This window comes from Mchenga conophoros, linkage group LG13 (assembly GCF_057382185.1).
Source record: "Mchenga conophoros isolate Kocher_MC1m ecotype Shallow Benthic linkage group LG13, M_conophoros_male_GT1.1, whole genome shotgun sequence".
In the NCBI taxonomy this organism is placed as follows: Eukaryota; Metazoa; Chordata; class Actinopteri; order Cichliformes; family Cichlidae; genus Mchenga; species Mchenga conophoros.
Window position 1 is genome coordinate 30701012 of NC_140538.1, and position 26993 is coordinate 30728004.

Here is a 26993-nt window from a genome sequence, read left to right on the forward strand (position 1 = left end):
TTCTTTCTCATAGCACAGTTTTCATGAGCTTTCCTCCTCTCCTCTGCTGTAGGTCCTGGGAGTTCACCTAAACAACTGGACGCTGAACAAACGTCTGGGTTTCATGTGTCTCATCCTCTACTCCATCTTCGTGTGTTTCTCCTGCCTCATCGAGTACAACATCTTCACCTTTGTCAACCTGCCGACCTGCCGGGATGACTGAGACACGCACGCATACACAACACACTCACTGTGCACACACTTACACAAACAAGTGGTGTTTGCAAGGAATTCAAAAAGAAATATTAAATAGATAGCTGGTGGCAACAAGTGGAAGATCTTATTGGAGACCAAAGAATTAATTGCAAATACTATTTGGCACAGGTCTGACTCACACTGATTTTTCTGTGGCTTGTTTTTTTGCCATATGGAGCTGCTCTGGTGTTTAGCCCACACCAGACCAGAGAGTGGGACTGATTCCAGGAGTAGAGATGGAAGCAACCAACGGACAGCACAGAGGATGATAACCTCGCACGCACACACACACACACACACACACACAGAAATTATTCTACTACTGCTCACTCCTGACATGAGGACCTTTTATTTTGAAACTCCCTGTGTTAGGTGTGATGTTTCCTAGCTGCTAACCTTTCCTGAGAGGAAAGGCGGGTCTTTTAGATCTACTAGTTGAAAGTAATAAGTAATAAAAAAAAAAGCAATGATGTAAAGCGATGGGAAGTTTAGACAGAGTTAGGGCCACGAGTCTTCATTATTCGTTACAGTGTTTACTTGGGACTTTTTGTTATTTCCATCTTACGCTCGCATTTACAGTTTTTCTTTTAAGACATGCACCTACAAGTCTCCACTTCAGCAGGAACAGGGCATTATCCCATCACCTTTTTATAAATTAACTCACGGCCGTAGCTGTCACGTTTCATATTGATTTCCTTTCTATAAATAGCTCACCTCTGTAAATAACCCCCAGATGTCCTATTTATTATTTATTCCTGTCATACGCACAGTTCTTCTCTGGAGGTCACAAGAGCACCTGGGCAGGTTTTTGTTTGTGCAGCCGGGGATCCAGGTCGATGATCACAATCACAAGCACAATTTTTGTGAGGGCATTTTGCAAAATTCCGTTTGATCTGGATGAGTAGTTCTACGTGTGGACGGGACATGCGGAGCTCAAACTTGCACTGAAGAGCGGGAGAGCAAGGTGTTTACCCGCTGAAGCACGCTGATTATGAGGAGAGGATCCTTGTAAAATGAAGCAGGTTTGTGTGGAGTGGGTTCGAGAAGCAGATGTATTTATGTCTTTCGTGAGTGGGGAGCTGCTGCTTGTTCTCCTCTCAGAGACACTGACCAAATAGACTCAAAACAGTGGTGGCATTATTCAAAACCACACCTGGACCAGGTGTTTGCTCTGTGCTGGAAGGATGGATGGATGTCCTGCTTTACTTCTCTGAGGGTGAGCAATGTAACTGGTAGTAAAGTAGGACTTTTTACCCCAACTCTTTAAGGTTGGGAGGAGTTTCCACTATATTTTTCTCCAGGAGTTCTTTGTATTTTGTAATGCCTAATGTCTAGATTTGTCCAGATTTGGTAGGTTTGTGGCACATAAATATTCCTACTAGTTTTTAGAGCATGTACAGTGTGGTTTGTGAAACCCTCCGGGGAATTTTTTATTCCACTAAGGGGCCAGTAAAGTTTAATTATTCTTGAAAGACTTCCACCAACACTGAAGTGAACGCTTGTCAGTCAGGGTTGATTCTTCTCACACAGTTTTCATCAAAATGTCAGCTTTTCCTCAGACAGGTGCATTTCAAATGTCAAGTGCTCCATGCTCTTTTTTTCTCACTGAGGGAAGAGTATTGCTAAAAGAAAAAGATCTATTGTTTCAGGTACTTTGTTAATTTATTGATCAGAAATATCAAATATCTAAAATAGGAAATGCTGTCTTTCGAATGTATAAATATTTCATATATCACAGATATTTATTTATGTCATAGAAACAGACAGTACAGCGCAACCATAACCGGAAAACAGGGTCTAAATCTTATGTAATGCAATAACTTTGAGATTACCGATATGTAAATATGGCGCTTTGCTGATAAAACATGACTTTATAGTTGAGTTTAAAAAGGCGCATTCAAATCATAAATGTCTGTTAATATTGTTGTTAGACTGCTCAAACTATCCAAACACAACACAAGTTCAAATCATGAAGAGGAACTGTGAGAATGTCTGCCTGACGGGAGACCTAAACACAGTCTGAGGTGATCATTATTATACATATATCAGGGTATAACTGTTAATCCACCTCAAACTTTTCCTCCAGAGTTTCCCTGAAAGAGCTCAATGAGGTGCTAATTACAAACCAAATAACTGGATGACTTTTGTTGTGTCAATAACAGCTCCTGAGGAATGTCTACAAAGCCCACTTGTTCCCGAAAAAAAGCTAAACGTTTAAATTTTATTTGTCACGTGCACAGAAATGCTTGTGTCCAAGCTGCAAACTGGCTGCACTATTCCTGGGCTTGGTTTTAGCATCGTGGGGGTCTAGGCAGGACCCTTAACTGGATATTGAGTGGGAATCAAACTTGTGACTCCTGCACCAAAGGTGTGTAGCTTTACCACTACACTATCCAGCTGCTGGGATGAACAAATAGACAAATTATCTAGGCATAAAAAATGAGAAAGAAAAATTAGTTGTTTTTTTTTTAAATATCCAAATCTCAAGCGTCTGATTACTGTGGAGGTTAAACACATCAGTATGAGCTAAATCAAGAAATGGATCGAAATGTCTCGTAGCATTCCCCTCTCTGAGGTACACGTGGTTTTCCTCTGTGTCATCCTGTCCGTTACCAACACCTTTCTAATCCAAGGCATCAGTTTTGGCCATCTTATTTATTTCAAAATATATTGTGCACTTTACTATCAAACAATTTATGCTACAGATTATTTGGTTCAAACGTCATGTGCTGCTATTAACTGCATGTATCTACAGTGTAAAACATGAGGTACTTTGAAACTAACCAAAACGCGCTCTCATTATAAAACGACACATCTTGTAGAGGAGATTTCTAAATAATTTGTGATATTCACATGAGTGATATATTGCTGATGTACATATGTATATAAATAGGTGTAAATGTATTTATATATTTTTTGTCTCAATCTGTATATCTGTTGAATATATTTTCATAGTTCCTAGGTCTCCTCTGTAATCCCCTTTGTTTTGACGTGTTTCTTGTCCTTTGTTTACTCGCATGGAGATACTTCGATATAATAAATTATTTATGGTAAATCTTAATGTACTTTGGGATCAGAGTCTAAAGCATTTTTAGATGGCACTGGAGTTAGTTTGTACTGGAAATCCTAGATGACTGCATGCTGTGGCTAGCACAGGATGTAAGAGATAGTGAGAGTGTATGCAGATGATATCTTTCTGTGCATATCTAAGCTTTACCTCTTCCTACGCAGAAACTTTTCAAAAGAAATTGTTTACTTTGTGTTTAGATGTCTCAAATGTAATTTTAGAGATCATTTTGCTACCTGAGCATTAATAAAGTTGTCATTGCTTAAGGTGACACGATCGCTTGTGCTCTACTTTTGACTGGTCTGCAGTATTATTCTATAGAAAATCTATACATTCAAACAAGTTATTTCTGATAATTCTGTATGTTGTATGCATTTACCGCATTGAATATAGGTGCACAGTCAGTGTGGTTTTTCACTTGAAGCTGAAAAAGAAATAATGCAACTAGAAACATAAACCAGCCTTTTAGCAACAACCAACCAATCCAGTGACATCACCTTCTGTTTCGGCACAAGATGGCAGAACTTTAACACTCTCTAATGCTAAATGTAGGAAATAAGTATTTAAATTGTGTCTTTATTACTGTGCTCACAGAAAAGGAGTCGCAGAGTGCTTTATAGAAGTCTGAAGCCTAGGTCACCCATGGAACGCTATCTGGGTCTGGTTCTATACAGACTCAGACCTACTGTTAGATTTTGACAGACAGTTATTTTATTTACTCCGTGACCTCTGACACAAAGGCCATTTTTCTTTCATATTTACGGTGGTCCCTATGTGCACACTGGAAACACAGACCAGTCACATGCATCATAACCCCTCCCAATGATGCTAGCCAGCCAATCAAGTCATTACTTCAGAATGATGTTGAAAATGTGTATGTGTGCCAAGTCTGCCAGAAGAAACATGATCATCCTTCACCTTGAAGCGCCTTCAGGGGTCTTGTAGAAAAGGCTGGCAGTGATGATCATCTATATGAAGGTGGGTTATTTTGAGCCTTTTAACTGGGATCCTCAGAGGCTTGGATAGCTGCTCCTGTGGCTCTATGATGCAAGTTGAAGAGAGAGAGAAGTTTTTGAGTGTACCTCATGGTGTCACATCCATACCATCTAAGGAGGTGGGGGCTGTGTAGGAGGACTCAGCATTTTTTAAATGCTTCTGCTGAACTGGCAGATAGCTGTCAGGATGAAGAATGCCATTTAAAGTTCAGCCTCCAGCTACTGAATGGTGCATGATAGACCTCAACAGATCAAGAGTTGGAAATCTGATGTCTGAAAATTGAGTTTCTGTAAATTAAAAAAAGAGTCAAACAGGACTTTGCACTGAGCTGTGTGGGGGGGAGGCTGGTCGTAACCTTTAGAATCTTTAAAAGTATTTTATTTAATTTTGAAAACATTTACCACCAGAGGGCGTGTTTTCACATGTGTGCTGCTGTGCGTTTTAATTCTTCTTTACCCTGACCCCATTTCCCAAAGCGTTTTCCCATCAGCCGTTGTGCGTTGCCTGGTTAAGTAAAGGTTTCATAGACTTATTGCATCATCTTGTGGTACAAATGTTTTACATTAAAATATAGCCCAGTTCTAGTTTGGTTCAGCTGATGACATTTATCCGTAACCCTGAATTGAATAATTGGAAGAGAATGGATGGCTCATAAACACAATAACAGTTAGAAGATGAAGTAGAGGGACTAGAAAGAGAGAGCAGATTCCTCCTATACTGGCTTCTCTTCATTGGTTCCTGTTAAATCCAAAATTAAACTGAAAATCCTGCTCCTCACATGCAAGTTCTTGAATATTCAGGACCCATCTTATCTTAATGACCTTATAGTATATCACCAAATTAAAGTGCTTCACTCTCACACTACAGGCTGACTTGTGGTTCCCAGAGTATTTAAAAGTGGAATGGGAGGCAGTGCCTTCAGCTTTCTTTGGAACCAGCATCCAGTTTGGGTTCAGGAGACAGACACATCTCTACTGTTAAGATTAGGCCTAAAACTTTCCTTTTTGCGTATAATTAAGGCTGGATGAGTGGACCTGGAATTCTCCCCATAGTTACAGTGCAATAGGTGTAGTCACCATTCCAAGGCAGTAACATAGTAAAAAAAAATTAAACGGTCAAATAGTCCAGGATTTTATCATTTCATCTGAAGGAGGGCTTGTTAAACTATTAGAAAAATGTATTGGTCAAACACAGGATATTATTCTATAACAATTTAGTCTAAATTCTACAAACATGATAGGTGCCACATGTTCTGCCTGTTACGTGTATTTTCTGTGGTTATACATCCTGTTTGTGTGAGGTCATTTTCATCTTCAAGTCTTCATGCAGCATCAATGAGGCACAAGCCCCCTCTGGCGGCAGGAAACTGGTATGACGGGACTCAACAGCAGAGCATTGATCAAACAAATGCACAGACAGTATTTCCATTTCCACCATTTATTGAGTGCAAAAAGAATATTTCTGACATGGATGATAAGCAGGATGTCTCCTGGATACTAAAGATATTTTGACACCATGAAGAACATTTTTAACATTGAAAAGCCATCTGTGAAAAATTCCCGCACAGAGACATATAAATACTCAAAGAATGTTAGAGGAACATGGCAGTAGGTATAAATTCAGACGCTGAAGACTTGGCCCACAGAGGTCTGCACGACAGGCTCTGTACAAGATTAATGCTACTCAGCAACACTTTCACTTCCCTGTTTCAGCTGTTACACTTCATCCTGCGTAAAACAGGACTGAACAGAGCACTGCACTTCAGTTCATTCACTGCATGAGCATCTTTTTCAGCTTTTCCAATTGTTCAAACTCAAGATGTGCTGATTGTGAAATTTTGGGCTGACGCTGATGTTTATAATTATTTGGCCTATAGCTGATTTCATATTTTCATTCCTTCATTCATTTTATTTTTACTGCTCTTTTTCTATTTTGTGCCAAGGGAAACAATAAAATCTGGAATTTAAAATGACTGTTTCAGAGTCTTTCAGCACTTCAGGCAGATAAACAATGGACACTGACACTGGTAAATGTGTATATATTTATATGCTGATTACCTGAAACCTTATAATTTAAGCATTTGGATCAACAGCACCAAAATCAACGCTACGCTGTACTGCAGGTCCTTCTCAGTACTTTCCCCTCCATCATCACGGTACCCTCTACACCTTCCTTTCAACGTGTGTGACTGTGGGACCTCAGACCAGCTTAGATGTCCACACAGTGTCTTCATACATGTTCTTACCACCCGGGTTAAAGGCCTTTGTCAGTAGTACAGAGACGGGGCAGCCGGCCGCAGGATCTGTCACATATCACTCTCATAGGAGTGGAACAATTCAGAAACTGTAACACAAACACCCACAGTGTCACGCCATGGTCGTGTCTCCCTGGACCGTGATATGAAGCTGTCAATGCCTGGTTACTATTTACAGACCATTCAGGTAACGAGTGAATCCGTTTTGTTCATAATGAGGTCGGGGTCAAGTAAAATCTTTTTCTTCTCCTCTAACGAAAACCGAGGTATGAAGGGAAACCACGGCTTTGGAGAACTGTTCCACCCCTACGGTCTGAAACGATAACCAGCAACATTTCTCAGGTCTGAAAGAGCCTCGTTCATATCACCAGGATACTGTCAGTAAATACACAAACACTGGCAACACCTGCCTTTTCTAACATTAAACACAAACTACATGCATGAGCTAAATTTTACAAAGTTAATCCTTCAGATGATCTGATCACGCTGACACATCTCATTCTACGTCAGCATCAACAATTCCCTTTAAATCCAGCAGATGGTGGGGACAACTATGGAACAAAAAAAATGACAAAACACCGTCATCAACAAAAAAAAAAACAGCGTCTCTTAAATTTCTGCATTCTGTTAAAGGGGAATCCCACCAATTTTTGTATCTTTTAAATCCAAGTTTGTTTAGATGTAGTGTGAAGTCATTTGAGTGAGAAAGGTGGAGGTCTGCTCACACCTCTGTAGCTGCTGCACCTAAACAATGGTGGCTAGCCAGGTCAGGTAACAGTTTGGTCCAAATGATTGGGACATCAGCTCTGTTTATATTTTATTACATTCAATTTTTTTTCATATGCTTCTTGAGAATGAGTGAATCATTGCAAACCTATATAACCTTATACCTATTATATATATTTTGTTAGTAATAATCATTATTAACAATAGCACATTTACCATGAAACCACTAGAATCTTTTCTCTTTTTTAATAAAGAAATCAGACTGTCCAGCGCATTGCATGCTGGGTTTTTATTATTATTATTAATAACATTGTTTTGTTTGTTGTTGTATTAGAAGTGGCTTCATTCTCTCTTTTTTAAATGGCTTTGTGCATCAGTCACCACCAGGTGCCGCTAAATCCACACAAATCAACAATCTGAAGGATTATCTTTTTAAAATTCAAACAATAAAGTTACAGTTTACCAGCAACTGTGAGACGTAAACTTAAATGACATATATAACCTACATCTATTTGTATACTTAAAGGAACTGTCCCATGTGTCTGAGCTCAGATTCCCTCCATCAGGAGGTGGAAACAGCAACTGACAGAGCTGTTTACCACAAAGTTACCCTGATAAAAAATCCAGAGCAGGAAGACAAATAACTGGCCTGTCAGACAGAACCTTCCCCAGACTAAGAAAGGAGAAGTCCGGCTTTGCAAAGACTGGCACGCCACAGCGCTGAGCCCAGCTCGTGTGTCTCCACATGTTTTTGTTTACTGGAGTTATGGGTGACACTGCGGCAGACAAAGAGCTTGTTCAGGCTTCTGCTCGCTGCTACAGTCACACAGAGATGGAGCTGCTGAGGTGGCTCGGTGGCAGGCTCAGGCCTAAGCTGACTCTGGGTTTGGGGGAGTCAGTCGACAGGTCCGTGCTGAGGTCGTTCAGGTTGGCCTTTGTGTCAGAGGTCACGGTGAGGTCGTTGAGGTTGGGCGCCACATGAAGGGGAGCAGATAGCTGGGCGGTGCTGCTACTGGCCACGCGACGGAAGACGAAGTAGAAGGGACCGGCTTGCGGGCGGCTGTGCAGCTCAGCCTTTATCTTTTGAGGGTGGGTGTCTGGGGCCAGCTGCTGGCTGTTGCCCTCCATCAACAGGAACAGGCCGTAGTTTTCGGGGTCAGACACTTTGAACTTGCGGGCGCACAGCTGGCACACCTCCTCCACGGTGGCATAAGGTTGCACCTGCAGGGTCTTGGCTGTGCAGCCGCTGTCCAGCTCCTGCAAAGCAACCCGCAGGTAGTTCTGAGGGACAGTCAGAGGAGACGGTCAGTGTTCAGAGAGCAAACATACGAAGCCTGAAGACTCAGATGTTTTTGATTGCAGTTAAACACCGAAAATCCTCCTTGCCATGTTTTCGAAGCTGAGAGGCTGTACTGGGTGGTGTTGCTTTTGAAAATACTGGTGTATAAAAATATCAAAATCAACTCTGAAGCTAAAAGACAACCTCTAAAGCAGTGCTAATCTGCCAGCGTCACAGAAACCTTTTGCACTGAGTGAACTTATTTGTGTGTTCTCACCTGGAAGTCATCGATGGATGGTGCAGAGCGCTGGGTGGTGCGGCGGCGGTGCCACTGGTGGAGTGTGTTTCTGGTCTCAGAGCTCAGCACTCTGGCTGCTTGCTCCTCCTGGAAGTTCTTGATCAGAGACATGGCTCCATACGCACTGGTCAGGTAGTAGCCACCTGCACATCAACACGCACACACAGCGGCACACTGTTAATTATGTGGGGGGTGGAGGATGGGGTAGATTGTGCTGGTTTCCATGGAAAAGTGCCACACCTTCTCCATGCAGCAGTGAGGGGTCCAGCAGCTCCATCATGTAGAGTATCTCATTGTCCAGCTGAGGCATGTCACACTGGGCCAACACATAGGTCAGCATGGGCAGGAAGTCATCAGCACCATACAGACGACCTGTCAAACACACAGCAGGTTCACTCATCATTCCTGCCATGCGACACTGACTGTGGGTGTGGGTGTGGTTTTCATCTGTACCTGAGTTGTCCTCCATGATGGTGTAGATCAGTTTGCAGACTCTGAGCAGCATGCTGACCTTCTTCTCTGGAGAGTACAGTTTACACATGGTGTGGAACTTGTGTTTGATCTTTTCTATGGCCACTGTGTCCGGGGGCTGCGCGTCGGCCACGCCCATTTCCTGTGGCTGCCTGGCCTTGGCCTGGGACAGGTTCTCCTTCAGCTCCTGCCACTCCCCACTGCGTATCTGGAATTCCTGCAGGGCGCTGCTCACTACGGCCTTGAGGGGCTTCAGGACACACTTATGCATTGCTTTCTCCAGGACTTGGTCTGTGGACGAGCGCAAAGAGAATCTTTCAGTGTTTCGCACAAATAAACCGTTAGTGAGCTGAGGAAAGTTCAGCATAGCTGCTAGCAAATCAAAACACATAATACAAACATCACAAACGCCAGGCAGCTGCTGGTGCAGTCTGTCTGGCTCTAAATGAAGGACACCGCTAATCACTACAGTGACTTTGCTCCCAGAGGTACATGAGCTAAGTTACTAAAAGGCAAGCAAGCCTGGATCATGCTAACTGCTAAAAGACCCATTAGCATGCCCTCCAAGTAGCTGATTATTGTTTCTGTGAAGCAGGAAAATTACCCCCACCTGCATCAGCCACACCCACCATCAAGTGCGTAAGTAATGTGTACGTGTGAGTCGCATATTAGAAAACAAATGTCAGTGCAGTCTAAATTAAAAAAAACAAGTAAAGATTCCACAAGAGGAAAGCACATCAGTGAATATGAGTCAGTGCAATAGTGGTGTGTTTTTAGATACCATCTCTCTTGAAGGAAGTGCTCTCCCACTTACTGTTTTCTATCTGAACACCTACACAGTGATAAAATACAACCTGTGATATGAGATCAAGAGGGTCCACAGATCACTGAGTGAGACATGTTTTAGCTGTGACATTAATAATTTTACCCATGTTTACTGCATACCAAATTCATTGTGTACCGTGAGCCATGATTTAAGAGCTACAAGCTGTTAGAAGGGTGTCGCGATCAGATCAGTTCTACTTGTCATCATCATGTGTGTAAATCAAGTTCCTATTGACGACCATGTGTGCAGCTCAAAGTTCAGCTAGGAGGAGTCAAACCATCATGAGCTTCTTCGGCTTGTGCAGTCTGACTAACACACGAGCAGGAGGCCAAACCACAGCCCTGCTGAATAAGGAATGTGTGAGAGATGCTGACTGTTCTCTAGGAATATGGAGTCAGCAGTTTCTCTGGCTGAGCAAATCCACACACACACACACACACACACACACACACACACACACACACACACCTTTCCGCCACATGAACCCATCTCCATCAGCTTCCTCCCGATGAAGTATCAAAGTCCGAGTCTGCTTCACGCATGTCTGTGAGATTCCTCCACTCCTCCAGATGTACGCCTACTGGAGCTGCATCAGAGAACCAAGCTGGCAACTCTCCAGCAGCACATTCTCACTTCCTCATTCCATCACTGTGTACCAACTGCCAGTAAACGAGGTGCTCTGCATGATTCTGTTATCACTGCTTGCTGCCACGGATTAAGAATGAGGAGTGAGCAGATTTCGCCAGTGCTTAAACTCTCTGTGTCAACAAACACTGATAATCCAGGGTGTGACTGTGGCTTATCTCCATGACAAGATCTTTCACTCACTGGAAACCACCTACCTGCCACTACATGTCACCACTGACGTTCCTTACCGTAACGCTCTGCAGCTTGGCAAAGATGGAAGTCACACCAAACTGAACTGTTCAAGTATTTCCAAAGAAAAGCTTGAAAAAATGATATTACGACACCACTGTCTGAAACGACCGCTTCCTTTTTTCCTCATTTCATGTAATTTTGAAACATTTGATCAATCAAAAAGGGGGAACCCATTTCTGTCAAATATATTAAATACTATTATGTAGTTCATATTATTATTATTAAAGTTGGCCAAAGTTTCAAACAATGACCACTCGGGTTCACACAGTTTTGTGTGATGTCACTCGGGGGAATATCCCTCACTCCACCTCCTGTTCAATCTCTTTGTTTACAAAGTGCAGGAATTTTGCTTCAACAGCTTCACAAAGGAGCTGCGCAAATAAACAAGGTCTATTTTCAACTGTCGGTAATGAAGAACTGGAGTCTAAGAATAACAACATGGCTGTTTGTTCCTGTTCAAAGGGAGTTTTTCCTTCCCACTCTTTCTGGCTGCTGATAGAGACTCATCTGAATGCTGACGCTCTGTCTGCATGATTGTAGGAGCTTTACCTTACAATATAAAGTGTCTCGAGGCAGCTGTTGTTGTGATCTGGTCTTTTCCCCTAAACGTCTCATCGGTCTGCGTTTTTTTTTTTTAAATTACTTTTAACCATTTTTTAAATGGCTTCTAAAGTTTTACCAACAGTCTAAAATACTCGCCGCCCTGCCTCCTTTTCCCAAAGCTAGAAATCTGAGAGAAGCAGCAATTGCTGCTATTGCAGAACTTGGAACCAGTGGAGTTTGGTCCCATTTGCTTGAAAAATAGCTTCTGATGTCAGCTTTCGGTAGTGAACAGTAAATTTGATATCTAACCGTTAAAACCTAACTTGTGAGCATTTTGGTTAACAACTAGAAGGACAAAACTCATAGCTGTGGGCTTTTTAAATTGGGAGAGTTTTCTTTCCTGCAGTCTCCACTGCTCTGCCTAAGTAATTAAAAACAGTGCCAACATTCCTCACTGTGGACATTAGTTAAGAGCTGTGTCCAAGTCACCCTAAAGAGGGACATGTCCAGATTTACAGACACACTAATGAGACTCCTCAGACTAAAGCTCTGTGCTTATAGGCTTGTAAAAGTGTGAACATATTTTAGCCTGCGGTCTGAAGTTTTCCGCACGTTGACTCTGTGCTTCTTTAGATTGCATGCATGCATCCACCTTAAAATAATGTGAGAGCAGGGTTAAGGAAATGTCACAGTGTCCTGTGTCCTGGATCACAGATGGACTGCAGACATCACAGTGGCACCCATTTTCCTGGGGACAACTTATCAGCCAAGGCCAGGGAAAGCTAGCAATCACACACAAACTTACACACTTCTTGTGTCTTCCCCTCTGAATATAAACATCCTCTCACCAAGCATCCTCCACGCAGCCTTTAACCAATCACCTTGTCTGCTGCAGCTGGGCGGTCTCACATAATACTGTCTACGGGGAACAGCTGAACCTTTTATCCACCATCCATTTGGTGAAGATAAAATAACAGTGAGACCACATCAAATACCATTATACACTCACACACACAATATGTGTGTGTGAGTGTGTGTGTGTGTGTGTGTGTGTGTGTGTGTGTGTGTGTACACAAAGTGACTGTCTCCTTGAACTATAAATAGCCTGCTGAAATCAGGAACAGTAGTGAGTATCTGTTCTGTCACTGAAGCCAGAAGCTACACAGATTGTTGACTTCCTGCTTATAATCTGAACCATAAAAATAGCATTTTGATTCGTCCTCGTCATACCAGCAGCATGTTTAAGACATCTACAGAACAGCAGACCTCATCTACTTTGACCTTTGATCCCATAAACTCCTCTTGAATGTGTTCACTAAAGTCACTTGGTCATTAGCAGGATAAAGCAAGACCAATGTGAATAACGCAAAAAACCCACAAACAAACAAACAAAAAAGTTTACGTTTTCAGCTCCAACACTTGCTCATCACTTCCAGTTTCAAAACAGCAAGACGACGACTGCAGTGTGGTCTTTTATATATATATGAATATCTAGTGTGGATCTGTCTGAAGGAAATAAAATCCACCTTCCAGCATCAATAAACATGTTAATTAGCATGTTATGTGTCATTTGTCTGTACAAGAAGTGAATTTCTGAGCTGATATGTGACCTAAAAGCAACAGCGGAATAAAAGTATCATCAGAGCTATAAGTAAAAGCCAGAGTCCCAAGGTGTGCATATGATAACATCATCAATAAGTTAGACCTGCTTGATGTTGATCTGGCTCAGGCTGTCTGCTGGAGGACAGCCTCTCTGTGTGGGATGACTTCAACACAACAGACTCTATTTTCCCCTGCCCCCTACTCCCCCTCCCCATCCTGAACACATACACAGCTGGGGTGATGAAGGAGCACAACAAGCACAGAGGTGGCCTCCATATTTGAAATCGACCTACTCCCAAAAACCATACATCATCTACAACACAGATGGCCTGATGGTACATCTTGTTTTAGGTCACCTCTCGGTTTCATCTAATTCACATTATGTCATTTTCTCACACCACCTACTGGCAGTGTCAAGTGCGAGAGGGAGAGATTGAAGAACCACAGATTAAAAACAAAGAGTGAAGGGCAGGGAGAGGCACAGTGTGATGGGGGCTTGCGTCTAATCCTCTCCTCTGATTGGAGAGCTGGAGTTGGACCGAGACCGGTTGCATGACTTGGCAGACGGCCATCCAGAGGCATCTGGGCCAGCCGGCCTTTGAGCTCAACAGAAAACACTCTCTGAAGCTGCCACAACTAAATGTTGTGTAAGTGTTCCAAGAAGTAAAAGCCGCAGCAGTTCCCAGTGTGTCATCCCTGAGAAAAACAAGCCATTCAGAGAGTGGGCACGAGAGGGGGCCACAACACGCAACAATGGAAACACAAAGCTGCTCTTTCAATTTTAGTTTTCCCTTCAGACACCACACCGATTGTAGCTGTCAATCAAATTATTTATCAAGGGGAAAATGGAACATAATGAAAATGTTTCTGGCTTTAAAGGTGTGTTAAGCAACGTTTTCCATTTTCTAGCGGCTGAACAGCCTGTGGAGTTTTTCACACGTCCAAATCCAAAAGGATGCTTCCCAGAATGCTTCCTTAGCATTCCAAACTATTTATAATGAAATGAGCAGAGATGGAGATACCCTGTTCTGCTCCGGGTCGAGCTTTGAAAAAAAATGGATCCTTCAATCCTGATACACAAACAAACTTTCTTACAGGTGAAAAAACATTACAAAGTCAACTGTCAGCACTTCTCCACCCAATTCATGACTTCATAGTTGCAGCCCTTTGTTCAACTTTCTGAACGAGGCCAGTAAAAACAGGTTGGTGAAGTGGGCTCCTTCCTCCACAGATAAAACCCTCTTTGTGCTCTGTGTTTACATGTTTCTGTCCAAGGTCTAATGTGGCCACTGAATCTTGGCCTAAATGATTCAGACTCTTCCGGCAGGTGTGTGTGTGTGTGTCAGTGAGACATTGTATGTGCGTGTGTGTGGTTGTGTAGTTGTCTCTGGCTGTCCTCCTCCAAAGTGCTTTAAAGACATTGTAAGATAGGCAAAAAAGGATAAAAATAGTAAAAGGGCAGTAACAGAGAAATGCAAACACAATTATTGCTTCAATAGAGATTTGCATTCTGCTTCTAAAGTAGACACACAAAGCGTTTTCCAGTGTTCACTGCTAAAATACTGAAGTGAAACTGCTACATGTGCATTAATTGGAGTTAATGTGACTGTGATTTTCCACAATGATTAAGATTTCTGAATGTGTCACTCATTCACACTTCCTAGAAATAGTCACATTTATCTGCAGTCATGCAGGGAGCTGACTACCTGCTGAGAAACGATGAGATCAGAAGCTTAAAAAAGGTAGAAATGTTGCAACTGTGCAGAGCGGCTACTTCAGCAGTGATCTGAGAGGAGTGGTGCAAACTGTCTTTGGTGTAGATGCTGTCATTAAAGCAACAAGCTGACATTGTCCTCTATGATGTTAGTATTGGAGGGTCAGTGCAATGTCTGGGAAAACACAGGTGAGAAAATAAAGCTCTGTGCTAAAGTAAAATGATGGAGGACCACACTCTGCACTGCAAACTCACCGATCTGGTCTTCTGGGATCAGGCTCTCGATGGGCGGCTCCATCTCGGAGCTCTGTCGAAGGTAGCTCTTCATCTGTGTGATAAACTGCCGGAGAGTCTGCAGCAGGTCCAGTCCGGAGTCGTATCCCTGCCATGCCTGGGTGCCCGCACCCTCGCCCATGTAGCTCAGATAGTCCTGCACCAAGGAGCCGAAGTACGAGCTCTTATCTCTGGACAGCTCTACCACTTTACGGATCGCCCTCTTCTCAGGTGTGAGCAGCGAGTTGAAAACGCCACTCACTTTGCGAAAATGGCCTCGCAGGGCCTTCTGGAGGACCAGGGCACTGGCACTGGGGCGACGCTTTGTGCGGTGTCCAGGTGGCACCATGGTCAGGTCCTGGTCTTGGTCCTGATCGCTCTCCAGGCTGACGCCATAGTCGGGTTCCTCTTCGTCATCTTCATCCTCATCGTCGTCATCGTCCTCCATACTGCAGAAACCTAGGTGGGACGGTGGGATGGAGAGGGGGAGGTGGGTGTTGAAGTCAGCCTCAGTGGGGGGGCTGGGGTCATGCATAGGAGGCATAAAGAAAGCTGAGGACTGAGAGAAATCCAGCGAGTCTGACGAGTCTGTGGAGAGGCTCATGTCACTGAGCCGCTGGCTGCCCCCGCTGCATTCGTCAACTCTTTCTTCCTCTCCTCCGCCCACCTCTCCATGCTCGACTGCTGTCACCACGGTGGAGTCTGGGGGACTGCAGGAGTTCTGGGAGCAGGGTAGAGCCTTTTGCCGGGATAGTTTGGCTCTGATTAGGGCCTTCTCAATGGTGTCGTCCTCCAGAGCTCGGTGACACTGAGCGTCCTCTAGACTGGATGTTGGTGAGGCTTTGGTTCGACGTGGAGATGAGGACAGAGATGGCAGAGAGAGGGGCAGTGATGGCCGGGGGATGGATATAGGTGAGCTGATGCTAAGTCTCTTAGGCGGAGAGGATGAGGGGCTGATACTTAGCGAGGAGCCAAGGCGAGAAAGGAGGCTGCTGCCTCGCTCCCTCTCCTCCACCTTCTCCTTGATCCAGGAGATCTTTTCGGGCATGCTGCGCTGCCGAACAGGAGGGGCTGTTTGCTGTGCTGTAAAGCGAGGTGGAGGTGGCCGAGGTGGTGGAAATCGTGTCACGCTTTCTGGCCCGCTGAGTTTGTGACTTGTGCTGGTGTGTAGCTCTGTGTTTCTGTCAGGGTTCTGCAGGTTTTCTTGCTGTGACTGGCTGCTGTGGCTGTGATCTGAGCTGCAAACCTGAGCTTCCTTACTGCTGCCTTTTCTTTTGTCAGCTTCCTCTCTCAGGTCCTGCTTTCCTGTGTCGGGGATGTTGGGAGTGAAGCTCTGATTATCATCTGGCTGGTGGACCTTTAGGAAGAGGGGGTTGATGAAGCACAGCGCTCCATTGGCTTGGCAACACTCAAGCTCAGATGGGGTGCGAGTTTGAAGCCGAGGGCGTCCTGAGGTAGCTGTTGAGGACACTGGTCTGTGGGCAGGTGGGGGTGGTCTGTCAGGGGCTGCTGTCCCCGTCAACGACACTGGGCTCTTCCTCCTGCTGCACAATGGAACATCCCAGAAGCCTAAAAAGAAACAGCAAATGAAAGATCTTGTGTTCATATTGTTTTCTATTGTTTTTTTAACAGTAACCATGAAATGTCTAAATTAAATATCAACATTGTGTAAACAATACTTGTATAATACCCTAAATAAATGTTTTGTAAGCTTTTACAGACTTCCATACAACTTCATTACCTCAGATTATTTTGACCATGACCATAATCATAAAGTGATAGTGTGTTACTGTGATTGACCTGATCTGCTAAAACGAATCCCCAAGGCCATGAGCCCTATAACCTATAAACAAATTTATCAGAGTTGCCTTTTCACAGCTTTCAGATAAAAACAGGACTGATTAGATTTCAAGTTCAGCCACAATTTGGCTTTCATAAATGATGAAAGTAAGAAAAATCAAGGGAAAAAATGGGAAACATTTCCTATAAATCCTTTGTGTTTGCTTTTAATTCGAATCAGACTTTATGTCCAAGGAAATCCCCTGTAAAAAGAAATCAATAAATACTTGACTTATCAAGTTAATGAATAACCTTGTTAATTAACGGAGATTTTAATCACTGACTAAGAATAATAACTGCGTTTTTTGTCATAATCTAACAGCCAAAAGACAAGAAACATATGGCAAGATGAGGGAGACTCATGAATTCAAATATTACAGTCTAGTATCATGTAACAATATTTTTCTGTAAGTAAGAAATTTGAACTGTTTCACCCTCAAAAGCTTTGGAGGCATGAGTGCCACGAATATTGACTAATAAGGGCCAAAATAATTCTGTTTAGATTTCATTGCAATATTAGAGCACCATTTAACAAAGAAAGCATCACCATTGCTCACAATTATCTCAAACTGCATCTGCTGAACAGTCCAACTTGCCTGTGATGTCCCTCAGCGAGGCTGTGTAAAACACAATCAAGTAAAAGATCCTTCTGCCCACTGCAGTCAAACAGCTTCTCACTGCAGAATCAAGTTGGAGTGAAGTAGAAGAGCTATTTATTGGGTGGTTTGCTTTCAAAAGCAAAAAATGTGCCAAGAAAATAAACAGAGTCAGCTATCTTTTTTTTCCACGGTTTTACTGGGAGCCGACACGTTTATAGATCCAACAGTTCAGCGAAGAGCAGGAAAATGCTCAGCAGTGCTCCCATCAACTCCCAGTAAAAGCCCCACTAAATAAAACAAATGCCAAAAACCTCTAAATGCTCCTTCATGCTGTTAGGAGCTTTTCTCAACAGAGGAAAGAAAGAGAGAAATGGCACTAAACAATTTTAACACAACTCTTTGTTGAGCACTTGGAGTCTGAGCCGTACCAGACAAACACACAGCAGAGGAAACAACGGCATATGAGAAATATTAGTGCCAGACACAGTGCAGCTCCTTCACACACAGCAGAGAGGAAACAACAGTACTTACTGTGACCCAAAGCTGAATGGCACAGGCGAACTGCTGATGTCAGTCTAACTTTGTGTTTAGAGGACACTGCGTCTCTGCAGGCTGAAACTCTGCTGGTTTCTGTGGCTCACTCGCACTCCCTCTTTGTTATGACTCACTTGTGTTAATAAGGGTGTGGGCGGGCTGTTGGCACACTCAACCCACCTCTCCTCTCCCCTTTCACATGAAGCTGCGTGGCAAACCAAAACAAGTCCATCCCCCCATTTCCGTCTTGCGCTGCTGATGTTTATTCTCTCTATAAGTAACCTTTACTTCTCAGACTTGCTGAAAAACTTCTTTGTACATTCGTTACAGTTGTGCTAAAAGTTTACACATACTGATGATGGGAATGTCAGGGTTGGGATTTTAATGATTTCTTTGAACTGCTCTTTTTCCAGGGTGGAATGATTATACAGCATACATCTTTAATGATGTCAAATAAAATTAAAAAAAAAAACCCTACAAAAACTGGCCATACAAGTTTGAATTTATTTTGGATCAAAATCATACATACATCCCGAGAATATTCGGTTAAATTTCCCTTAGCAAGTTGCACCTTAATCATGCACCTTCAGTAGCCACCAAAAAGCTTTCGGCATAGTTCTGGTTAGATATAACCACTCTTCTTGGCAGACTACATTGGTGGATTCCCTGGTGCAGACTAGAGATGGCACGATACCACTTTTTTATGTCCGATACCGATATCATAAATTTGGATATCTGCCGATACCGATATGAATCCGATATAGTGTTTTTTAATCAACAAAACTGTTTTTTAAATATCTTGCTGCATTTTGCAAGTCTGCAAGTTCATACTCAAGTTTAAAACAACAACTACACTAAAGCTATTCTGTTATACCTGTATACAAAAAAATATTTCATAGTTCAGCAATACTGATCAATCTAATAAACTTAGACCTACACCATCCTCCCTATTCTGGTATTTTAAAGAGTACTTAGCGTAAATATTAAGCAACCTAACTAATAGGGTTCCAACTCCCAGCAACAACAAAAATAAATAAATAAAAAATAGGGAACCACCCCTCACGCTCCACCTCATGATGCTTAATCAACGTAATCAACCTTAATTTGATGCAGTGTGAAAAAAAATGCACAGAAATCAATTATTTTTCAAGAAATATTAAATAGATTCAACATCTTTCTTCAACAAAATTGCAGACTGCACAGATGGTACCTTCCCAAAGGAAAAAGTACTATAGCTTACTAGGGTATATATATTAGACTTAATAGTCACTATATAAGATAAGAGATAAGATAAGATAGAACTTTATTAATCCCTCGGGTGGGTTCCTCTGGGAAATTCGACTTCCAAAAAAAGCACAGCAACGACCGAAGTTACAGTTACAGAACTGTTTTTTATATATATATATATATATATATATACACATACATATACATATATACACACACACACACACACACACACACACACACACACACACACATATATAAATACAGAGACAAATATAAATAAAATATACAAAGGGGATAAATAGAATAAATAGGAATAAAAAATAAAAATACAAGTGAATTGCACATTTCAAGTATTGAGTCTATTGCACTGTTGACTATTTACAAAAAGTATTGCACAAGGTATTGTACAGTGAGGTGAAGAGGCACTACAGCTTAGTTGTTCCCCCCTCCTTTGTCCTCCTGTTTCCCCTCCCTCTCCCCTCCAGAGAGGAGTTAAACAGTCTGATGGCGTGTGGGACAAAGGAGTTTTTAAGTCTGTTAGTTCTTGTCTTGGGGAGAAGCAACCTGTCACTGAACAGACTCTTCTGATTGTTTATGGCCGTGTGCAGAGGATGCCCAGCATTGTCCATAATGTCCATCAGTTTCTTTGGGTGTCAGATAATTATTTATTAAAAGCTCGACATTTTAAATGAGAATAAGAAAGAAAAGTATGTCTTTGTGCCCCCTTTTCCCAGTTAATGCCCTATCGGCCCCCCTGGCTAAACTTTGCTAGATCCGCCCCTGCACAGTTACCAGCCGTCAGCTACGTAGAAAAAGATCCTCGAGTAGAATGTAATAATAAATAAATTCTAACAACAGCTGATCAAGCTTAAACGTGCTGCTGTTGTTCAGCCGCTGGTTTGCTCTTTCTGGTGCAAAGTGGGCCAAAAACAAACAAGAGAGACTCACGACAGAAAAGCCGATCAGCTGATCATTTAAGCAGTTTCGCGATTGAAGTAGCAGCCGGAGAGCGAGAGGCAGTCGCTCGTTAAGCTTAACGTGGGAATGCTTTACAAACATTCAGAGATGGACTTACACACTTGCTTTACTTCTCTCGGGATAACTTTGTCGGAGATGAAATGCCGGGTTGCTAGCGAAGCTCCAAATGCTATCCAGACCACCGACAGGTCCCGCATGCCACAGCCGCTCTATCACGTGATGCATACTGCTCCGACGTGCTAACCTGAGGTGAGTTACAGCGTGTTGCAAGTTTTGTGAGGTGCTTTCGTGATATTTAATGGATCGGATTACATTTTTTATTTTTCTCCGATATCCGATCCAGTAATTTAGGTCAGTATCGGACCGATACCGATACGTAATATCGGATCGGTCCATCTCTAGTGCAGACCCAGCTTTTAATCATGGACTGCAATTTTTTTTCCAATAGGGGTTGAAGAAGTCCCAGACTGTCATCTTCAGAGTAGAGAACACCAGTTAGCATGTTCAGGAATAACCCAGGAACCAACAAGACTCCCACGAACTGGAAACTTCTGGAACACAAGTGTCCTGCACAGTGCGCACATACAGAGCCCAAGACAGGAATGTGTTTTGCTGTGGTTTTGTGTAAGAACTGGGAAATTGTATGACATCATTCAGAGCTACGGCTGCCAAACTGGAGCCAGGAAAAAAAAGTCAGAGGGAGGAAGTGGTGGCTCTCTCAGTGCTGAGACTACTTCAACTTAACCAAGTGGCAGATGAAACAAACTGTTCCATCAATGAACATGCCGCTTTCCATAGGAGTAGATCTGATTATCAGGCAGCACACCAGGATGTTGCCAGACTCTACAGTGTATTAGCAACATGCTGAGCTGATCCTAAGGATTATCATCAAGATCAGTGTTATTACTAACAGATCAGTAACAACCAATCAAAACCCAACAGATCTCTTAATGAGCCTGGAAATGACGCTTTACAGCTCTGCTTTGACAGCCTGCAGTAAATATACAGGTACAAAATAGAAAGTGTGAATCTCAGGTCAAATACTGAGCATAAGAATCAGGAAAGCTCGGGCATTGATTAATAAGTTATCACTCCCATTGTTAACATTCAGACAGAAGCTACTCGCTCTCAGGAGGTGCTAACCTTCCTTTTCACTTGTTAAATTAACTAAGACACTTGCAAGTAACATAATAGTAACACACTCTGGTGAGTCTGGTGTTGCCTGCCTTGCTAGTGTCTTGCCAATATCTACATAGAGCAGTTCATGAAAAAACAACAACAACAAAACACGTGTTTCAGCTGCAAACCTGAGCAACAAATAGTTCATAACTGGATCTGATACTGACGGAGGAACAATATTAAAGAATATGGAGTCAGGGCCAAATAAACACGACGGAATATGACTGATCAAAGGCTGAGAACCTGATGACATCTACAAAAGAAAGGCAAATATTTAGTGATACAAGATTAGAAATGTTTTATTTATCTTTTATTTCTATACTAAGGAAATTATTTGTAAAGATTAAATAACAATTCAATGATGTTGTTTAAAGCGATGGTTTCCAAAGGTTTTTGCAATGGGAACAATATTAAACAGATTAGAAGTTCGGGGGGAGTATTGATGTGTCGTTCAAAACACCCAAAAAACAATTTATGTTATTGAATTACTTACAGTGTTTAGAAAAATTCAGCTTTACTAATATTAACATAAATTAGGGGTTAAATAATAATGTTAATGACCCACTTGGTCTGAGAAGCTTTATATTAAACAAGTACTCACGGAGGCAAAAACATCCATTCATCTACTTAGCTCTAAGCCCTTGCCAAGAACTCTGAATTGGCTAAGGGCTAACACATATGGATAGCAACCGTACACACCCATGGCCAGTTTAGAACAATTTCACTTACATCATGCGTGTCTTTGGAGTCCATGTATGTTTTCATTTTCTACGTTAGAAGCCATACAGTCATGGGGAGAACATGCAAAATTTCAACCAATGCAAACGTGCTCCCATGCAGTCCCCTGACAACCCAACAGTACATTGCTCAACTGGTCAAATGCTGATTGGTTGACAAGCTAAGCAGAGCAGGAACACGACAGTGGAGTTCGTTGCCAACAGAGAAGAGCGAAAAAAAGATCAAGGATAGACTTCTATGAAGATCAGACCTCCCAAACAAAAGAAGTTGTCCCCTTTTGGCTGTTAAAAAGATCCGAGGTCTGCACTGAGACTAATGACTAGCTAATGTGAGAATCCATTAAAATATTCACGCCAACATTACATTTATGTCATTTATGCTCTTAGTTCTTTAAGCACATTTTTAAAGATAAAGTTATTATGGTGCAAACTTGCAAACTTTAAAAATAAATTATAGGGAAAACCAGAAGCAAAACATCAAAACTTAATAAATTCAAGACTAAATACAAAAACATATCATTGATCTTAAAAGTTCCCCTCCTAATTTGTCAGCCAAATAGAAAATCTGTACACATGAAGTGTCTAATGGGCAACTTTTGGACCCGGCTGCCAAGCTAAACTTTAAGAACATTACAAAAAGTCAGTTACCTTACTAAAAAAAACCTTCCCTACAAAAGTGTTATCACAGGTGGAGCGCCACACAACATAGGTAACATGACACTGACAACGTCACACTCAACAGTGATCTTTTCTCCTCTGAGTCAGTGGTGAAAGTAATACCCACAGAGTCTCACAAGCATACTTGTTCATGTCAACGTCAGAAATGTCTCCTAGATCAACTATTCACTGTAGCTCAATTACCTTTAGCAACACAAAGGCCACTATTGTGTCACTTCACCAAAAAGGCGCCCTTTTTTATGAATGAAAGACTGTTTGTGGGGGGAGGGGTTGTTAAGACAACAAGTCTGCACGCACTTCAATAAAAGGCAAGAAAGTCATCAAATCATCGTGTCACACGGAATTCTTTAAGAAGAAGTCAAGTCTACCTTTGAGCACCCCTTAATGCCTCAAGCTGAATCATAGTGGTAGAGTCTGAGTGGATAAAAAAGTTGCTCTGAGAAGGATGTACAAAAAGAGTGCTGTGGAACATAAATCACAGGGAGTTTCTGAGCCCTTTGCTGCATGTCATCACCCACTCTCTCTCCCTGCTTTCCTGTCTACTCTCCACTATCAAACTGCCTAACAAAGGCTCAAAAAATAATCTTAAATGCTTGAATGTCATCGGAACTATTGCCTTTACGATGAATTTACAGAAAACTAAATGTTGTAAGTGGTAACCTACCAGGGTTAGATTTATCCCTGCACACTTTTAGTGAGTTTAGTGATAATAATGTTTGTCTTAGAGTCATGCTTTCACTTTTTCACAGGTCTGTGTCCCTAAGAGGAAAAATGTGAAAAAGTTGTAATTGTCTGAGTTGATATTAAACAAGTCACAGCACCGTGGCCTTCATGATTAGATGTAGTGCAGTTTGAGGTGAATTTTTAGGTGGTTGATTAAGTTAGTTGTGTGTCTTGTGGTGACGATAACTCTACAGCACTGTTATAGGATGTGATGATTAATTATATGATGGTGGTTATTTATGGTGGTCCAGGGAACAGCTGTGATTGGTACATGCAGACAGGTCATTTAGGGAGCGCTTGATTTGCTCTTGTTTTGTGTTCCACTGGCAGACCACCACTTTCAATATCATTTGATCGTCTTCATTAAATTGCGTTAAACTAAAATCGTGATCAAGATTAAAATTGAAATAATTGTGCATCCCTAGTACTGGGTAAGGGATTGAGGCTGGTTGTTGGTGGTGATGACGTTGACCTCACACCATTAAGTCATGAACATGAATAAAATCTCTTCCACAAACACAGGCGGTCTTGCCTGATTTAAACAAAGCTCAGTCGCACTGATCTGGGTGTGGAAGACGTTTTTGTCCCTAAGAGTGATTCATTCAGCACCAGCATGCCAGTTAACTCCTCAAATACCATGGAATGTGGTTGGGATGGGCCACAGGAGGAAAAAAAGTTTCTGCGGGTTTTACACCCGATAAATGTGGGAAAAGAGAAAGTACCGTCTGCTGACGGAAGTCCACAAATCAGTTTGAACAAAAAAAACTGAAACTGAGCAATCATTAATTACTTCCAAATGACTGAATGGAGAAGAATAGTAACTGGCTATCAACAGCGCTCAGCAGTAATTTACTTCCATACTTGCAGCATATACTGCATTCCTTAGACTTTCATAAGATAAGAGAGATAAGATAAAACTTTATTAATCCCTCGGGTGGGTTCCTCTGGGAAATTCGGTTTCCAAAAGCACAGCACCGACAAAAGTTACAGAGTTACAGAATATTACACACACACACACACACACACACACACACACACACACACACACACACACACACACACACACACACACACTATACGAAGGGGATAAATAGAATAAATAGGAATAAAAATACAAATACAAGTGAATTGCACATTTCAAGTATTTTTATTTTTATTCCTAATCATAGAATACATAGCTCTATAAGCTTCCAAAGTAGCTCTATAAGCTACTTTGGAAATAAACAACCAACTATCACTGAGAGTTACACTGAACACAGATGTTACACAAACATTATTCTCAAAATGGCTTCAACATTTAAAGTTTATATGTAGCCAATTACGTCATATTTATTTGTCTCTGCAGTTTGAGTTCCCCAGCTTGACCATTAACACACACTACATATAAATAAGTGAACAAACCTGCACCAAGCTTAGCAACTTCCTCAAGATCAGAAAAAGTTCTGGCTGAAGCGATGGCCTCTGGGAGTTTCAGAGTAAACGGCAACACATCCCTGAGAAAGAGAGAAAGGGATCAATGAAAGTTAGAACACGGAGGAAAAGCGGTTTGATTTAAAAAGCTACTCTCAAACTTGTGTTAGTCACCGTGTTGAAAAAGCTGTGGCTCAGCTTTGTGTGCGATGGTGGCTAAGGTGTGGGTTCAACCACAGAACTGTGGAGGATAAAATGTGCATGCTGCTGTGCTACCTCTGGGACTTTACCAAAACATTTCAAAGATTTTAGTTTCGGTCATGCAAGCTTGCGTGAACAACAGTGAACCTAATTTTATGATAGTGATGTCACAGTGAAGCCTGGACACACTGGGGCAGTGGAGGATATACATTTTGATCCCCTGTTGAATTCCTCATTTTAACAACTTACAAAGAAATAGGCAGTCTATAAAAATTAATTAATTAATTAATTAATGTGCGTTCTAGTGAGGAAATAAGTATTTGATCCCCCCTGAGAATTTGTCCAGTACACTATCCAACAGATAGTTGTGTGGCAGCTACCAAAGGACTAACTGTTATCAAACCACCGTTCACAGTTCCACATGACAACAGAATTGACCGCTAATAATTTTTGAACCCAAAGGTCATTTCCAAAGAGCTTCCAAACATGGCAGATTTCAAAAAGGATGAAATGAGAACATTGGAAAAGGGAAGGGCCAAAAGGAAGCCTAAAAAATATCTACTGCAGAAGAAGAGGATCTGAAAATTATATCCTTTGGAGGAAAAAAAACATAAAATCCCCCAAAAGACCTGACCCAGGTCAAGATACATCTGACTCTTCCATTGATCTACTGTTCATCATAGTCTCATCAGAAATCGACTTGAGGCTGTCAGAAAGCTATTCTTAATCCGCTCCTTTGCTCTGGTGCAATTACTCAAGAACTGGACAGAAAATCAGTGGCAACAGGTCTTATAGAGTGTGGAATCCAAATTTGAATTATGGTTCACATTCAAAAGTCTGAAATTTGGGTATTATCGGTTATATATCAAATTCTGAGGATTCTGAACAAAAAGATTACGTAAATTTGTTCATGGGACTGAATGAACATGATTTTGTCTGAGAAACAAACATTATGCAAATAATCCAGTAATAATGAAGCAATTCCAGACACCAGGAGTGTTTTCGGACTTCAATGTCCAGGATGTCCTGTGAGGAATGCTTCAGCAGAACATTTGTTGTGCGACCCCCGTGCAGAGCAGGCAATAGATAGGTCAATACATATCTGAACAATCAACAGTGCATAAGCATTTTACCCATATTATGAACTGCTAGCAGATTGTGAATACAGGCTGTGGAACTTTTGAGCTTCCTCGTCAGATGCAGAGTTAGGAGCTCAGTGTTTCAAGGCGGGCTCAGACTGCAGCTGCTGCTTCTCCATATCAAAAGAAGCCAGCAGAGGTGGTTTGGGAGTCTGACAAAGATGCCACCTAGATGAGGTGTTTCAGACATATCCAGCCACAAGGAGACCACGGGGAAGCCAGAGGACAAACTGGAGCGATTGTGTGTTTTGGTTGACTCGGGACTGTAACTGGGTCAGTAGTTCTTCTTTCTTGAGTTTTGTGATGATGGTTTTTAAATAACAGAAACAGAAGCAGTAGATATGTGCTTTAAAGCTAACAGCTGAAATATGAATGTCTAACAGTTTGCAATAATGATGGTATGGTGACTTTACCTGCTGATGCAGCAGAAGGCCATGAGGCGGAAAAGGTCTGCAAAGCTCAGTCCTGATCCCTCTAGAGAGAAAGCTGTAGGAAAACAGAAGCACATGATCAGTCCAGCGAAGGAAACCATCAGAGGGCAAAAAGCATTAGAAAAAGACAGCTCAGTCTTTTTAAAACGGTTT

At 42.0% G+C, this 26993-nt stretch overlaps 2 protein-coding genes across 4 annotated transcripts in view; one reads left to right on the plus strand and one right to left on the minus strand.

Moving 5' to 3' along the window:
- slc24a3 (solute carrier family 24 member 3) overlaps nt 1-3572 on the plus strand; it is a 125637-nt gene extending 122065 nt beyond the window's left edge. The window contains exon 17 of the mRNA XM_085297682.1: nt 53-3572. Coding sequence (XP_085153808.1) covers nt 53-202 — 150 coding nt within the window. The 3' untranslated portion in view covers nt 203-3572. The remainder of the gene's footprint in view (nt 1-52) is intronic.
- Nucleotides 3573-4232: 660 nt separating this feature from the next.
- LOC146561528 (ras and Rab interactor 2-like) overlaps nt 4233-26993 on the minus strand; it is a 45758-nt gene continuing 22997 nt past the window's right edge. The window contains exons 6-12 of one of the 3 annotated variants that reach the window (XM_085297684.1): nt 26823-26895; nt 25061-25152; nt 15145-16731; nt 9308-9616; nt 9095-9226; nt 8834-8997; nt 4233-4341 (exon numbers count right to left, since the gene is read on the minus strand). In XM_085297684.1, coding sequence (XP_085153810.1) covers nt 4312-4341; nt 8834-8997; nt 9095-9226; nt 9308-9616; nt 15145-16731; nt 25061-25152; nt 26823-26895 — 2387 coding nt within the window. In that variant the 3' untranslated portion in view covers nt 4233-4311. Of the gene's footprint in view, nt 4342-5718; nt 8559-8833; nt 8998-9094; nt 9227-9307; nt 9617-15144; nt 16732-20439; nt 20555-25060; nt 25153-26822; nt 26896-26993 lie in introns of those variants that run through there. The other 2 variants (XM_085297683.1, XM_085297685.1) reach the window with 2 other exon arrangements.